The sequence below is a fragment of the Gymnoscopelus microlampas genome, assembly GCF_963454915.1.
Source record: "Gymnoscopelus microlampas genome assembly, chromosome: 2".
Classification (NCBI taxonomy): domain Eukaryota; kingdom Metazoa; phylum Chordata; class Actinopteri; order Myctophiformes; family Myctophidae; genus Gymnoscopelus; species Gymnoscopelus microlampas.
In genome coordinates this window covers 25,087,240-25,103,598 of record NC_139939.1, presented here as the reverse complement: position 1 = coordinate 25,103,598, position 16,359 = coordinate 25,087,240, and the positions used below count along the sequence as shown (strand labels likewise).

The window sequence follows — 16,359 nt, the reverse complement described above, 5'->3', positions numbered from 1 at the left end:
TACTTAAACATACAGTCACAGTACAAAACTAGAAAATGTGCTCCTCGGTGCACAGGTCTCCGCCAGTACTGTTCCTGATTAATCCTGTCTTACCTATTTATATTACATATTGTCACGTGTCACTTGACCAATGTTAGCTTGGCTGAGACGGACACACACACGGAGGGTAAAACTCTCCTGGCGGAGACAAGAAATCACACCCCATTCATATTTAGAAACAACAGTGGTCATCACAGTGATGGAAGCTCACTTCAAAAAATATGAATGATTTTTTGAAGTGCGTGGTGCAATTTATAGGTTTTTATTTCATCATGCGTCTCGCTAGCCAATCAAAGCATTGGTGACAACATATTGTCACGTGTCACATGAAGCTTGACCAATGTTAGCTTGGCTGAGACGGACACACGGACGGACGGACGGAGACGAAAACATACTCTCCACCATACTTGCGGAGACAATAACATCACTTTAAAAATATCTTAGCCATGTTGTGCAATTCGGCTGCCAAATACATTTCTCAAACCAGCCTTGGCGAAGTTGGCGTTCTTTGGCCACATTCTCGTCAGCCACGTCGCTGTCAGCCATTTTGTGCCGTGTGATATAATTACTAAGCAAGATCATCTAATTATAGAAGAGGCGGCTATTATTGCTGTAAGTCAAATAATTAAATAATGATCAAACCAAAGATAACTAGAAAAAGTGCTCCTCGGAGCACAGGTCTCCGCCAGGTCAGGTATGTTATTGTGGCCTCCTGGTGGCACTATAACAGGCCAATGTGAAAAAGGTGGCATTCTTCCTCGGCCTAGTGGGAATGTGCGTGTAACATTTCACGGAAATCGCAAGCTGCGTGCATAGTTTGATGCTTTTTGTTCAAAACGGACCAATCCTGCAAACTTTGGAAGCCAACCATAGGCAATGAGGATGGAATATGGGAAATCGGACAGATCCGTGTTGATCACATGACTATAGAGATACTGTGTACCGATTTGCATGATGTTTGGATAAAATCTGTAGGAGTAATGTAAAAATGTACAAATCGGCCTCCTGGTGGCGCTATAACAGGCCCATGGGAAAACTTTGGGGCAGAGGTTCTGAATTGGCATCCAGGGGGTGTGTGTGCACAGTTTCGGAGCGAACGGGCCAACGGTGCCGGAGATTAGCTGGTAACACACAGACAGGAGGGACACACACACGGACACACGGACGGAGGGTAAAACATACTCTCTCGCCATGCCTTCGGCCTGGCGGAGACAATTATTTTATCAGTCAGATATAGTAATAACCCCCCATGGCTTTTTCTGCCATATCGATGATCTTTTACCAATATTTTACCAACAACGCTCATTCATTAACCTTTATTATGTGATTGTGTAGTTAATGATCAGAAGGGATGTGTTCCAGTGCCCATCATGTCTAAAATACACATGCACTTCACCTGACAGGGAAAACTCACCAGGATGCATACCATGCAGTCATGAACAACCTGAGGATCATTAACGCGGTCAAAGGTGATTGTATTTATCTGTGCTATCTGACCTGTCTTGGCCACGCCCAGCCCCAAGTGCAGAAAGGGGGACACCGGATTTAGGTTAGGCCTACTCGGTTCTTAAGTCTGACATCATTTTGTAGTCAGACGTCACGTCCGGGTCCAAAAGGCACCAGCGCCGTCCACTCTTCATTGTAAACAAACATGTTGGAACCCATAAATCTTTTTACAATAACCTCCTTTTTCATAAATGAACCATTGAGGGTTAATAAGGGTCTTAATGCTAATATCATAGACAGTAAAAAGTAGGCTAATATATATATATTTATATTTATTTATTATTATCATTATAATATATATTTTTAATATTTATTTATATATATATAGATGTATATAAAAAAACGATTTCCTCTTTTTGTCGTTGCCAGGAAATCGGTAGAATGACACTTTAGTCGTTACTTTAGTCTCAGATGATGTTAAAACAGCAAGGGACACAGCACTGCGCAAAATACACACTTGGACCCGGAAGTTATTCTAGTGGGGCGCAACGTCACGTCTTAACAACCGAACAGGTCTTTGGCACACATGAACAGTAGGTGTGGCCGATTTTATGGCAGTATACGTTTATTTAATAAAATATCCACAGGGACACAGAATGAGATCTTTACTTAAACATACAGTCACAGTACAAAATAACAAGAACATCACTTAAAAAAATATCTTATCCATGTTGCACAATTCGGCTACCAAACAAATTTCTCAAACCAGCCTTGGGGTTGCAACTCTTGAGTTCCTTCTGCTCTTTGGCCACATTCTCGTCAGCCATTTTGTGGCGTGTGAGGACCAAAATGGCCACCAACCCAACCACCAAGGCCAGGTGGAACAGATACAAGACTATATGCAGGCATGTCAGCAGCAGGGAGAGACAGAATGTGGCAACGCACCAGGGCAGGGCCATGATGAAGAGGAGGGTGTAATAGAGGCAGCTCAGAAGAACGGCCGGGGCAGAGAGGAAGAGCCGGACCAGTGTTGAGAACAACCAGGAGTAGACAGACAAAGGAGACAGGAGGAGAGAGACTGCTGTCGCACTCACAGATGAACTCTGGGTATAAGGAAAATAAAGGGTGTTGCCTTTTACCCAGTCTTAATCACTTAGTACTTTCTTGTTTGATTAATAGTGAAAATAGAAGATCTATACGCTAACAACGTGTCATATCCCAACATGTTGTGAGCTTGTAGATCTGCCATTTTCTGAAGATTTGTGAATTTTCACCTATGACATGCCCAAAATAGGGACACCAGGTTGAAAGTGGTCTCCCTACATGACAATTTCCTTGACATTATTCCCCAAAACTGATAGATTACAATGCGTAGATTATATGATATCACACACACATTAGAAATATCACACACACATTAGAATCATCAGTGTTAATTTAACCCTGAGAGTGTAAACATGAATGCATAAGGGATTTTTCCATGTACACTTTGTGTAGCTCACCTCACAAGGTCTTCCATACATGGTCTCACTTGAGGTCCGTGCATTTTGAAGCCCTGAAGAGACACAGAAAATTAATAACTAAAATAAAGAAAAACAAAAAAAGGATGAGGCATGAAATGCAACTGGTGGAGGGAAACAACCAAAACATTTAATCCACATCACTAGAATGTGGTGCTGTGTAAAATATGATAAGTTTCTCTTACACAGGAAAAGGACAATGAGTGCACTCGCCAACAGAAGCCTCATGTCTCCACCGCCTCCACAGCCTGAAAATAACAAAAGAACATTTGATGCAAGACTAGTAGAGCTTCATCAATACAAGCACTGGTTCAAAGGGACATTGCAACTGAATCAGGATATTTTTCTCAGGACATAACACTTACCTATGCTGGTAGAAAGTTTCCGGTGAAGAGATCAGATTCCACTCTGCAATGTGCTGTAAACTAGCTGTGTCCTCTAGGGCTAGGCTGCACAGCAGCCACAGTGGAGTGAAATTCACAGGTGATACCAATGATTCTAATGAAGGCTCTGTTCCATTTAAAACAGTGGTTCTCAAACGTTTTAATTTCAAGGACCACAGAGTGTACAAATGGAACCCATTTGGTTACGTTTGAGTAACCTCGCATCACCAGTCTTTCCACCTCGGAGTTTACGTTTGAGAGAGAGAGAGAGAGAGAGAGAGAGAGAGAGAGAGAGAGAGAGAGAGAGAGAGAGAGAGACAGTACATGCATATATCTCTTATCTTTCTATTGATTACTGATTAATTAAGAGTGACATTGATCAATCAATTAACATCAGAGAGAGGCGTTTCAGTGGTGCTGTGGTGGAGCGAGAGGTAATTTCATTGATTGTATATTGTTATGTTGTTTGTTGTTTATGTCATAATTGTAATTGTGCTTTGGCAACACTTGTCACATTTCATGCCAATAAAGCCTATTGAATTGAATTGAGAGAGAGAGAGAGAGAGAAGGAAAAGGAGAAATGGAAGGATGAAGAAGCGCAGAGGTGATAATCTTTCTTATTGGTGTGGCTTTTGACAGGTGGCATCTGCTGCTCCCTTGCCCCCCACCCAACACACACACACACACACACACACACACACACACACACACACACACACACACACACACACACACACACACACACACACACACACACACACACACACACACACACACCTCTAACCTACCGGCTCCATTTCGGCAAGAGTCATATCCACAGCTGGAAAGATGGGGATGGGTGGATCAGGGAGGGTGGTTCACCCTCCACCCATGGCCTCAACCCCATCCTGAATTACCATGCCACTCCACACCTTCATTAAGGTTAACCCCCCTTATCATCAGCTTACCCACCATTACCCTCCGCTTCCCTGCTGGGATGCCAAGGAGAACGACTGGAGACCAACAGCAAGAATGTCACAGAATGTACTATAATTACTAAGCAACATCGTCTAATAGAAGAGAAGACTATTATATATAATAATGATTTAATCAGTCAGATATACTAACCCCCCCCCCCCCCCTGGCTTTTTCTGCCATAACAATAATCTTTGACCAATTTTACCAACAGCGCTCATTCATTAACCTTCATTATGTGTAGTTAATGATCAGAAAGGATGTGTTCCAGACAGTGCCCATCATGTCTGAAATAGGCTACACATGCACTTCATCTGACAGGGAAAACACACCAAGATGCATGCCATGCTGTCATGAACAACCTGAGGATCATTAAAGCGGTCTAAGGTGATTGCATATCTATCTGTGCTGTCTGACCTGTCTTGGCCACGCCCAGCCCCAAGTGCAGTGAGGGGGACACCTGATTCAGAATCACTGGTCAGGTTGTAGTTAGGTTAGGCCTACATGTCTTTGGCACACATGACAAGTACGTGGCAGATTTCATGGCTAGAGTGTCATTTTTTGCTCTAATGGTTGGAATTAGTTTCGATTCAGCACCCCCCAAAACCCCTATTTAGACGTTCCACAAGCTGATATTGGCCAGTTTTCCCCTGAGGATTTGGGTTGGAACTAATTGAGAGGTGTTAGTAGACACGTTTATGAACATTGGTGAGGAAAACTATGGTAAGGATTTATTTTGCAGATGGCCGATGACAGAAGCCACATTGCAGTTAAAAGCTATGATTCTTGTTTCATGAAGAATGCAGCTGCACCGTGTAGCTGTGGCATCATGTTTAGTGTGCTGCTTGGGCATTCTGCCCATTATTGCCCTGTGGGTGATGTAGTTTGTATGCTGGCTGTTTGTCTGGACTGCAAAGGGCCTTTACTACTGACTGATATATATCTAGCTCACTATACACATGACTGGTCTGTGTAAATGTGAAAATATTGGTTTAATTAATTTAACATCTTATCATTTATCTCCTATTGGCTGTTTGACATTACCCATGTGGCCACCATGCCTTTTTTTAATGTGTTTTTCTTTCATGCCTTTCTGCAGCACACTGCCACGGCTGCTGCTCAGGAGCCAATCAAACAGTGTGTAAAATAAACGTTATCCTCCTCAATGTCTTTCTGCACCGCCATTGGCCATCTGACCGTGACTGCCAGCCTGTATCACATCTTCCAAACCAGACCGAACTTAGCCAGCTACACATTCAACAGAGGTCCCCTGACCTCATTCAGTTATGAAACAAGATGGATATACCTGGGAGCAGTTTTGATTTCAGAGATGCTGTCACTCACAACCAATGTCTATTAAAGTAAATACATTTATTCATTTCAAACAGGTACATAGACAGACAACAAAAATATAAACAGATACATCATACAAACAAAAATGTTAAATGGCATAACAAGAATTGTAAACATATGTACAGTACATGAATAAAAACATCCAATGTCATTAATGCTCTGCTTAATAATGTGATTCAATAAAGCTCAACACCTAAGGGGGAGAATAGCAAGAAATGGAAATAAGGAGCTGGAAGGTATACTGATGTTATACTCTGTACAGAGACAGCTATTCCTCCCAGACTCTGTTAAACATAATTATGGACGAGGAAGTAAAATGCCAAATATTGCATATGCAAACCGATGCAACATTCAGGGACAAGATGCGCAATGCAGGTACATTTAATGAGTCATGTTTTACTATGATTCTAGGCTGGCCAAAGGACTGTATACACCCATTTAACCACACAAACCCTAAAGGCCCTATTCTGGGCATGCCAAAATGTAATCTATGAACATTTGTCGAAATTTGCTGAAAATAGCTGATCTACAAGTGGTCTTGTAGTTAGTCTAGAGATTTGGTGTACTTGTAAAAAAAAAAGGGGGGGGGGGGGGGGAGAGGAGGGTACCCCTTTCAACAAAGTATAGGGTTTGTACTTTATCATTTAAGTTTTTATTTTATGCACAAATGCAGTAGTAAAAAAACAAGAAATGTTAAAAGCGGGTTGCTTCTATACAGCCTTGATACTGGAGGTAGAGAGTATGTCCTCCACCAGGTGTTTGTAGACCCAGGCGTCTCCCTTCAGCCTCTGGCGACGGACGCCCACCACCTCAGGCCTGTGCAGGAGGCACACCTCCAGCTCAAACGCCATAGTCACCTTGCCAAAGTCCCCCCTGGTACGACACTTTAGGGTGTACCTAGACACAGAGAGCAGAAACACAATGCAAATGTTAGGATATGAAGGCAGGGGAAGGATGGAAGAGTTCTGGGGATCATTTTAAAATGTGACGTGTGGGATACAGCTAAAAAACAGTTAACACAACAGGTATTTCCGGGCCGAGCATTTGTCAAAATATGCTTTCCTGTCACACTCACTTCAAAATCCCAATAAAGCACACCTGAGCCATGCTGAAATGAAATATGCCTCAGCACTGTAAATATCCTTTGATCATTGATACAAAGTACAAACGGGTTTATCAACATATTCCCAATCCACAACACTAGTCTATTTAGCTAAAGTTGCTTTGCTAGGCTATTGAAATGCGATGCGAGAGTGAGGACTAGCCAAAACCAACTTGGGACTCTAGAGCTGCCCCCCACCCCCTCCTGTCTAGCATTAGGGTCTTGAGCTCTGCAGTGTTGGTATCTCCGCTGTCACGCTACTGTGTGTCTACGTAGGTGGTGCACCACTTCCCCTTCATAGCTGCGCCTTGGGTTGGCTCCCACAGTGTCAGCTTGCTTGCTACCAGCCTCATCCTTCTCTCGATGACCATGTCTGCGGGAGGCCTCTGTAGAGTTCCTCGTTTTTGATGTGGTTCGCCCATGTTACATCAAGTGCCATTTGTAGCATTCTTGCGTAGACACCATCCAGGGCCCTTTTCTGTTGTACTGTGAGGGTCCATGTCTCTGCCCCGTACAGCGGTACTGATTCCACTGTAGCCATGAACAGCCGCCTCTTGAGGCCATGTCCCATCAGCGGCGGACTGGCCATTTGGCGTACCGGGCAAATGCGCAATAAAAAGTAAGGGGGCTATTGAAAACTACAGTGCATAAGGAACTAGAACTTTACATACTAACTAAGTAAGTCAAAATTGCATATTGTCAGTATCGTATTTACATACAAGTATTCATCTTCAAATGTACTGTATCTGTTTAGATTTAGTTGAATAACGTAAAAGACAGCAAGGCTTTCCTTTGGTAATCACAATCTTCTTGGGTGTTCTTATTGTCATGAAAGCGCCTTGTACCAAACCACATCACTTTTATGGCGATAAAATAGTAAAGACCATCCTTGAGTGCAATATTGCCTAAAGAAAACCAGAATGAGGGAATGGGCAGGATTCCAGAGGAAATGTGGAAAAGTAGAGCAGAACAGAGAAGTGAGATGAATGTTTTTCTTACCCTTTCTGTGTGAAGTCGATGTGTTTCTCCGGCAGGATGGAGAGGATTTGGTTTAGGACCTGGTCTGGGTTGGTCTGAGTGGTTAGAGTGACATTGTACTGGACCTGTGGAGAGACAGACTCATCAGGAAACACAAACATCGAACAAAAAGTTCAGAAAATCTATCCGTCTATTCTAACAATGCTTCTTGCCAATAACGTTAGAACGCCAGTTTATTTCCATTTAAAATGGTGCCCCACTTGTAAAGAAGTGTCACTTGTCAATAGCAACAGCACGCATACTGTACCTTGATCTTGCGCGGCCCGTCACGTTGAGTTCGTTTCTTGTTGGGCGTGAGCATAGTGATGACTTTGTCCAGGCTTCTCTCTAGAGAGCCAAACATCTTCCCCATTTTCTTCTGCCCGCTGTCTCCTCCTCCCCTAACGGCCATGTCCAGAGACCGAGACCTGGGGACCACAGTGTACAGTAATGTGCCAATCATGTTCATACCTGTTCACCCAGCTTCAATGCATACTTTTATAAATAAAAAAAAACTGTGCCTCAAGCAATTTGTTTCTATCCCTCTATCCTGTCAGTGCCATCCTGAATCACCTTCCCTTTTCTTATCACCTCCAGTCCCCTCATTCTTCACACCCCCCAACACACACACTCTTCCTTCTTCTTTTAATCCCTCCCAGATACGTACCTTCTCTCAGGACTGAAGGCCATCGTCTCAAGATCACCAGTCTCCTTGATCTGACCTGCTTTCCTTCTTTTTGGATCTTTAGAGCCACTGCCTTCACCTGCAAGAGACCGAAACCCATTCTCTGTTCACAGGCTGAATCTAGCAATTACACAGCAAACAACATCCTGTTCATGTTTAGGCACATTCGGGCACAGTCCTTTTCCCACACACACGCATGGAAATCAAGGGGTAATGGGCACAAAGGCTTTGGCACACATTGTGGACACACACAGCCAAGGTTTAGTGGTGAGAGAACACATGTCACTACAGTGCACGTGGGACAGTGAGCAGAGGAAAGAGACAGCTACACCTGTCACAGCACATGCCTAGGGACCACCACACAGGCACACACAGAGTCCTTCACTCGTGTGTGTGTGTGTGTGAGTGTGCGTGCGTGCGTGTGTGGACAGTGCTGTCAGTAGCAACAAGGCAGCACTGTAGCTCTGAGACTCTAGAGAGAACAGGACCTGTCCAGATTCAGAGGGCTAAGCACCAACTAGTTCAAATCCACAACATCAGCCAGCTCATGGCAGAGTTTATAGTGGAACCTAATAATGAGGTTGGACATGCAGCCAGGGCCTTCACGTTTACAAATAATTAGGCTCTAATGATTCTCCCTTCATACCAGCGTCCCTTCATTTTGCAGATAAGTGCAATAAAATGAGCTCCGTGATAATAACGAGTTGACAGTGATAATTGTGTGCGCGTGCTCCCTTCTGACGGTGTAATGACGGCTAAATCAGAGAAGAAACAGACGTGGTAAATTAGTTTATTACCAGAATACAATTTACTTGCAAATGTGTGCAATGTGGATGTGGCACTTATGATTATGAGAGCTAAGAGAAAGAGACTGAGGGAGAGAGAGAGCACAACAGAGCGGAGGAGAGAGAGGGGCAGTTGATTGATGCAAATAATGAGAGCTTTTAAATTACTTCTTTGGGACGAAATATTACACAATTACAAGATATGGTCATGTCTGATGACCTATTCAAAATGTATTAGCTTTCATAACTAACATTCTTTATTGCTAGAAGTCTAGTGCAGTGTTTTAATTTATTTTTATATATGTCAAGGGCCTACATATTAATATGCATTTGGCTGCAGATCATCATCTGAAAAGATTTTGTAAGGGACCCTGAAGAGAGAAGATTTTCAGAACATACTGTAGCAGATATACAAGCTCAGTGTGTTGCACCGTGTTGTGAGCTTGTAGATCTGCTATTTTTGAATATCCTAAGTATAAAATAGTATTAACGAGTTTGAAGCTATATTAAGTAACGCATTTTGCTGAGTGTGCGTTCTGACCTCTCTGTGTGTCGTTTCCTTTAGAGCCATTGATGTGAGAACTGTGAGTGGGTGTGGTCAACACTTCCTTGTTGGGCCGTGTGTTCTTCCTACTGGATGCAGGGGTACGAGGGGTAGCCGGCAATGCAAAGATCTCAACGTCTCTCTCAGGTGCCACAATATTCTCCTTGTTCTCCTTGGCCCGTTGGTGGTCGCGGCCCTGCCTCTCTGGGCGGCGATATGGTGTGATGTTTTCTCTCAATGGACTGGGGCCTTGGCCCCTCCTTTTCTCCCACGATGGAGATATCATTACCTATGAAAAAACACAGGAAAATATTTAAAACGATTAGCTTCACTCTCTCACCTTTACCTCGACTCTCTAAGCAGTTCTAACCCTGGTGGTGTGTCAAACAACGCATGCTCCACAGACCGTATTTTTGTCGCTGATCGCTCCATCTGGTTGACCTCTGACTGCCTGGGGCGTATGCCGTGCATGTGGAACCCAGGGACAGTCGTCATCATAGTCTGAGCCAAACTCAGCGGAACCCAGAACCACAGCATCCTCATCCTCACTGAAGTGAAGGGTCTGTTTAAGATTAAGAAATGGAAGGAGGGACAAACAGAAGAGAGATAGAGTGAGACACCAAGGAAGAAGATAACGTCGATGTCCGGCGGAAACCTTGTATGTAAAAAAATATATACTTTTCAGGAAATTAAAGGATAACTTGTTCCAAATGATCCAATGAAGTCACAAGCGCATTACACTGGTTACATTTCACTGGTTAAATGTTTATAAAACACAGAAAGATTTAACTACTTTCAAAATGCTCGTGTTGTGACTTTTTAGATCAGCCATTTCTGGTACTTTTGCATGTTGCATGACCAAGTAGGGTATTTATTTAAAGTTGAAATATGGACATACAAGGTTTCTGTCCAACAGAAGGTTACTTCAGGATGATGTCCAAAAAAAGAAAGTTTCACAAAAACATCCAAGCCTACAGAAGCAAACAGTGAGAGGGCATAGAGATCCAACGCAAACAAGTAACACAGAACAGAGATGGACGCAGAGGGTGAACCAGAAACAAAAGGAAAAATCCAATCGTGGAAGTCGATAACCCAGACAGACACAGAGCAGGGCATTGTGGGAGCTGTGGTGGTCCCAGTCTGACCTGAGGTCTCTGGTGCAGTGGCGAGCAAGAGGGGGCGTCACAGACAGGTGGCTCGACGCGCAGGCGGACAGGCTTGCCTCTCTGCTTCTTAGACAGCAGCAGTAGGTAGGTGGCCGTCGTCTGGTCGTAACGCCACTGTGCACAAAATACAACACACACTGAAGAGCAGAGCATACTGTGCAACACTATATATACACTAACAATTAGGGATGGGCAACATGGACCAAATCAGATACCACAATATGTTTGACCAAATGCCTTGATTATCAATATTGTTCACAAAATATTAATAATCAGTAATGACTATATAATAACCAAGTTATTATAGCCAAAAGGCAAATTAGAACAGCTAGAACAATCGTTCAGAAACGTTACTGTAATACGGCCTTTAAAACCAGGAAAATACAATGTTAAGCCATAGCCATATCATGATATTACGATGTCCAAAGTCCCAGACGTTATATTCTCATCATGATATTGATGTACTGCCCAGCCCTAACACATTGTATTATAAGCATGCATCGAAAATACTATATAAGAGAGAAAGGATTATACACATTCTCTGTAAGTTACTGTATATAAGCTCATCATATAAGAGAGGGGAAACATGGACACACCAAATCTACAACTCAAACCAACCTCATTGACCAGCTGGGTGGTGCTCTGTCTAGAGCGTTTCAAGTTGACCGCCATCTCAGTGATGCAGTCCTCATCTATATGGCCCATCTACAGAACAGACAAACACTGCTTATGAACATAACAGTTCTACAAATAGTTAAAGACCACCAGAGATGCCTTCCCATAGTGGATTCTGTCACTACTCTCTAAATTCAATGTAAGGCAACCATGGACCAATTTTAAGAGATGGAATAGTTGAATATAATTTGTTGTGTTTAAATGCATGCATATGGTGTGTTACTGTAAGTGTATACCGGCTTTTTGCTGTGCCATGCCACAGGGGAGTTATACTCCTTCACAACCCAGGGATGGTCCAGCAACTGTCTGACAGTTAGACGACGCTTGGGCTCCACCTACAGGACACACACACAAACTACTGTTCAAAATGCACACAAATGACATGCCCAAAATAGGGACATCAGGATTAAAGTGGTAAAAAAAAAAAAAAACCTGAACGGAACATAATATAATTACCGATGTTGTCAAAAAACTCAAATCATGGCCAAAGCGATACATGGGTGGTCAGGCTCTAAACAGACAGTGAGCTGAAGAAAGCTATCTCCATACCTGCAACATCTGGTTGAGGAGCAGCACACTACCTGGAGAAAGCCACTGGGGGTTGTCATATTTGCCTCTCTGAAAGGACAAAGCACAACACTATGTCCATACGTCGCACACTTCAGGCACACACACATTACATGTACATAGACACACCAAGGCTTGCCTGCTGCTTTTTAGAGAAAAATGAAAATAACGCAACTTGAATTATTTCTAAAGCTGCAATCAAGGGGGAAAAAACATTTTGTTGATGTTTTGGACGTTTTAATTTCCATACTTAAACAAGGCAGGCTTCCTGAGACTCAAATATGCAGGAGAAAACATATTGCACGTTCAGCACTGCACTAACCGTAATCTTTCTATAGAGGAGCATGCAGTTGTCATCATCAAAGGGTAGGAATCCACAGAGTAGCGCATACAGCAGCACTCCCATACTCCACACGTCAGCCTAGTGGACACAACATCACACCGCACTCATGTCAGTCAAATGTGCCAATATTAAATGCCTCTGACACAGTGTATGCCCTGAACCAACTGCGTTATGCAGATTTAAGTATATATATATATATATATATATATATATATATATATATATATATATATATATATGTGAAGTGGTTAATATATGTTTTGTGATAATAATCTAAATCTGCAAAATAACTAAGGCTGTTAAAGATTTTTTGCCTCTGAGATATAGTGGAGTAGAAGTAAAAGTGCAGTAAGAACTTAAGTACAGTACTTGAGTAAACGTACTTAGTTACTTCACACCACTGGATGAAGTAGTAGAGTACTGATAGCTCTCTTTCTTACCTCTGAGCCAATGTATGCTTTTCCCTGGATGAGCTCAGGAGCAGCGTAGGCAGGACTCCCACAACATGTCATCAACTCATAACCCATACCTCCCTACAATAGAGGTAGTCACATGATCAGTACCACATACCCATATGTCCTTTAGGAGGAAGGGAATTAATGTAGGCTATAGTATATAGGATAACAATGTGCATAAAAAAAAATACAGCACAGGACAGAAATACGAATTGAAAAACATCAGTAAGACTAAAATTCTACATAAAACTACATATTTTACGTGTAAGCAATAATCCAATACTCCTAAGGGTTACAGTGAGAGTACATTATACTGCTTATTACATGGCTACTTGTGGATGGAATCAGTAAGCCACAAAATATTGATTCCATTTTTCTGTTATTGATTTAAAAATGTATTAGCTTCTATAAAAAGGTATATATTATAGAGGCAGAAGAGCGGTGTGCTATTCAGAAATAGCAGACTAAAGAATGCCAATCAGAGTATTCAACAAAGCTATGTATAATACACAGCATCATCTGTACCTTAGGTTTAGCACACAGGCCAAAATCTATAAGCTTGAGGTTGTGGTTCTCATCTATCAACAGGTTCTCCTGAAGGCCCAATGGAAAGACAAACACCATTAGAACATACTAGGCACGAGGCCATGCAAACTGACAAACAAAGCATGTAACATTTTTCCTCTTCCACATAAAACAAACGAATACATAATATGCACATATGCCAGTACACACACACACACTTACCGGTTTCAGGTCCCTGTGTGCGTAGCCCTGACTGTGTACGTACGCCAACGCAGAGACAATCTGTCTGAAGAACACCCTGGTTTCCTCCTCTGATAGACGGTCTTTTGCGATTATGTAGTCAAACAACTCACCCCCTGGACAGTACTGATGGATGGACAAGGAGTGGGACAGTGGCACAGGTAAAGGACAAAAGTGCATGACTTTATTATATATTCTGCAAGTTGTATGCAGATAATATGCTACACAATCAGTGATGAGGCAAAATAATTCAAGAGTGTGTGTGTGTGTGTGTGTATATACCTCCAGCACCATGTAGAATTTGGTAGACGTTTCAATGACGTGGTACAGACGACAGACATGTTGATGGCTCAGGTGCTTCATGGCTTCGATCTCTACCTTCACACGAGGCAGGTCATCCTGGGGCACGGAGAAGATGGGTCTTTCTTGATTGGTTGTCATTACATGCATCATTTATTAGAATGGAATTTAAGCAAGAGTAATGAATAATTTAATAAAAATAATCGATGCATAATTTGTCCCCATTTTAGGTATGACAAATCTATAAAAAATGTAAAACAAAAATCTAAATGAGTGAAATAGCAGATCTACAAGTTCACAATGCATGGTAAATGCATTTTTTCCCCACAACACTGTTGTGTGAAGAAGTATAAAATAGCGTTACGTGGTTAATGAATTTGTTGATATATAACATTTATATATTTATTTTTAAAAGCTTGATTCTTCTATTAATCAGAAAGGTTATCGATAGAATAATCGCCAAGAAAATGATGAATAGTAGTTGCAGCCTGCACTGAAGATATAGCAAAGGATGTCACTCTAGCTATAACTCACCCCTAAATCTTTCTTATCCATGATTTTGATGGCAACCTTCTCTCCTGTCAGGATGTGCCGTCCAAGCTTCACTTTAGCAAAGCCTCCTGAGGAAGACGGGTGAGGCAGTCAGAAAACATCTACAGTAGTACAGCACTGAGCCACAGTGACAATCTCAGACTCTCGCACAAAAAACTAGCACCGTATTCTATTATTTACGCATTATTTAAAACCGGGAAAGAATCTGTCATTTTAGATTTTTCGCGTTGGCTATTCAAAAACTAGCAGACATACAAGCTCACAGCGCGTCACTTCATGCCGCCCTGCAAGCTTGTACATCTGCTATTTTTGACAAATGTATTTTCAATTTGGGGCTCCTTGGCACAAAAAAAGTTTGAGAACTACTGATTCAGAAGGCATTTGTAGAATCAGCCTCAGGTCTTAACCACATAAACCCCAGCATCTGTATTGTGGGGAAAGCTTTTACCCATATGGGGTTTAAGTGGTTATTGGGTTTAAAAAAAAGACTCCACAGAAGCACATTACCTGAGCCAATAGTTTCGTAGACCTCATAGTATCTGTACAACTCCTCGGCCCCACAGGGTTCTGTCCTTTCAACAGGCATCCTCTCTGCTGCACCAACACCACTGACACCAAGACAACACAGCATCGTATTAGAATAATCACATGGCTATTGGAGATATATATATATATATATATATAGACCCCTTAACAGACGACGTCACACTGATAAGAACCAGTATGCGTGCAACCAGTATGCGCTAAATGAAACCCATTATATCAGGTCTCGCCAGGACGTGCCACACTAGCCAACACACAAGAGGGGGTTGGGGTGTGCTGAAACTAGCGCACCCCGAAACAACAGGTTGGAAATTGATTGCGTGAAACAATCACCTGCGCATCCAGTCTCAATGTTAGTAAACAATTAATTGGTCTATACACAAAACAAGTGCAGCAAGGTAAAACAAGGACAACAGTTAATTAAAACAAAAGATAAACAAGTAAAAAATATATATACATCTTAAAGTCTAAGAGAATGCCTTGATATAAACAAAAATCTAATGTTCAAATATACTTTAAATTACTTCTGGACATTTTCCAAATACCTTATTCATTTACGTTTTACATTAAGGAACAAATAGCCACTTTAACATTGAGGCGCCCACAATGTTTAGGTGCTCACTCGGCTACCGATTTTAAAACCAATATATTGTAAATCGTCTATTGTTTAATCCACGTCAGGGAGATTTGAAGTTAGCTTGCCAAGTTAGCAGCAACCAACAACAGTTACATAGCCACTAGCCTTGGATCAAGACTTACATTTCTTTCATCCAGTCAGACATATCTATGACAGTCTTGATCCATGGCCATTACAATTTTGCCTGCTCAGCTTACCTTAGAATGTATAGAAGTAGACAGTAGAAACATAAAGCCCTTCAGAACCACAGATGTTTTGTTGATCGGAAGCCAGATTTTGAATTTCCCACATCTCCGTTTACAGCATTTCCTGTTTCCGGTTTTACAAAGCGTGTGTTCTCCCCCTACTGGACAATAGTGGTACTCTCCAATATGACTTGAGACTGTGCCAAGATTATCACTATTAAAAGCAGTGATGGTTTCTTTGATTGATTGATTGAATACTTTATTTGGAAGAAGTAGTCACATGTTTTACGTAAGTAAAAGTATCAATACTGCAATGTAGAAATACTCTGTTACAAATAGAAGT

At 42.0% G+C, this 16,359-nt stretch overlaps 1 protein-coding gene across 1 annotated transcript; it reads right to left on the bottom strand.

Annotated features, from left to right (window-relative positions):
• Nucleotides 1-5,694: 5,694 nt before the first annotated feature.
• Nucleotides 5,695-16,130, bottom strand: melk (maternal embryonic leucine zipper kinase). The gene is made up of 18 exons (XM_084076451.1): nucleotides 16,029-16,130; nucleotides 15,159-15,259; nucleotides 14,634-14,719; nucleotides 14,082-14,198; nucleotides 13,782-13,925; nucleotides 13,560-13,628; nucleotides 13,020-13,112; nucleotides 12,559-12,657; nucleotides 12,219-12,287; nucleotides 11,906-12,004; nucleotides 11,613-11,699; nucleotides 10,974-11,108; nucleotides 10,235-10,390; nucleotides 9,826-10,117; nucleotides 8,482-8,578; nucleotides 8,083-8,242; nucleotides 7,797-7,900; nucleotides 5,695-6,592 (listed from the first exon to the last, which is right to left on the bottom strand). The coding sequence occupies exons 2-18, from the start codon at nucleotides 15,235-15,237 to the stop codon at nucleotides 6,406-6,408; spliced, it is 2,073 nt and encodes a 690-aa protein (XP_083932577.1). The 5' UTR covers nucleotides 15,238-15,259; nucleotides 16,029-16,130; the 3' UTR covers nucleotides 5,695-6,405.
• Between the last annotated feature and the right edge of the window lie 229 nt (nucleotides 16,131-16,359).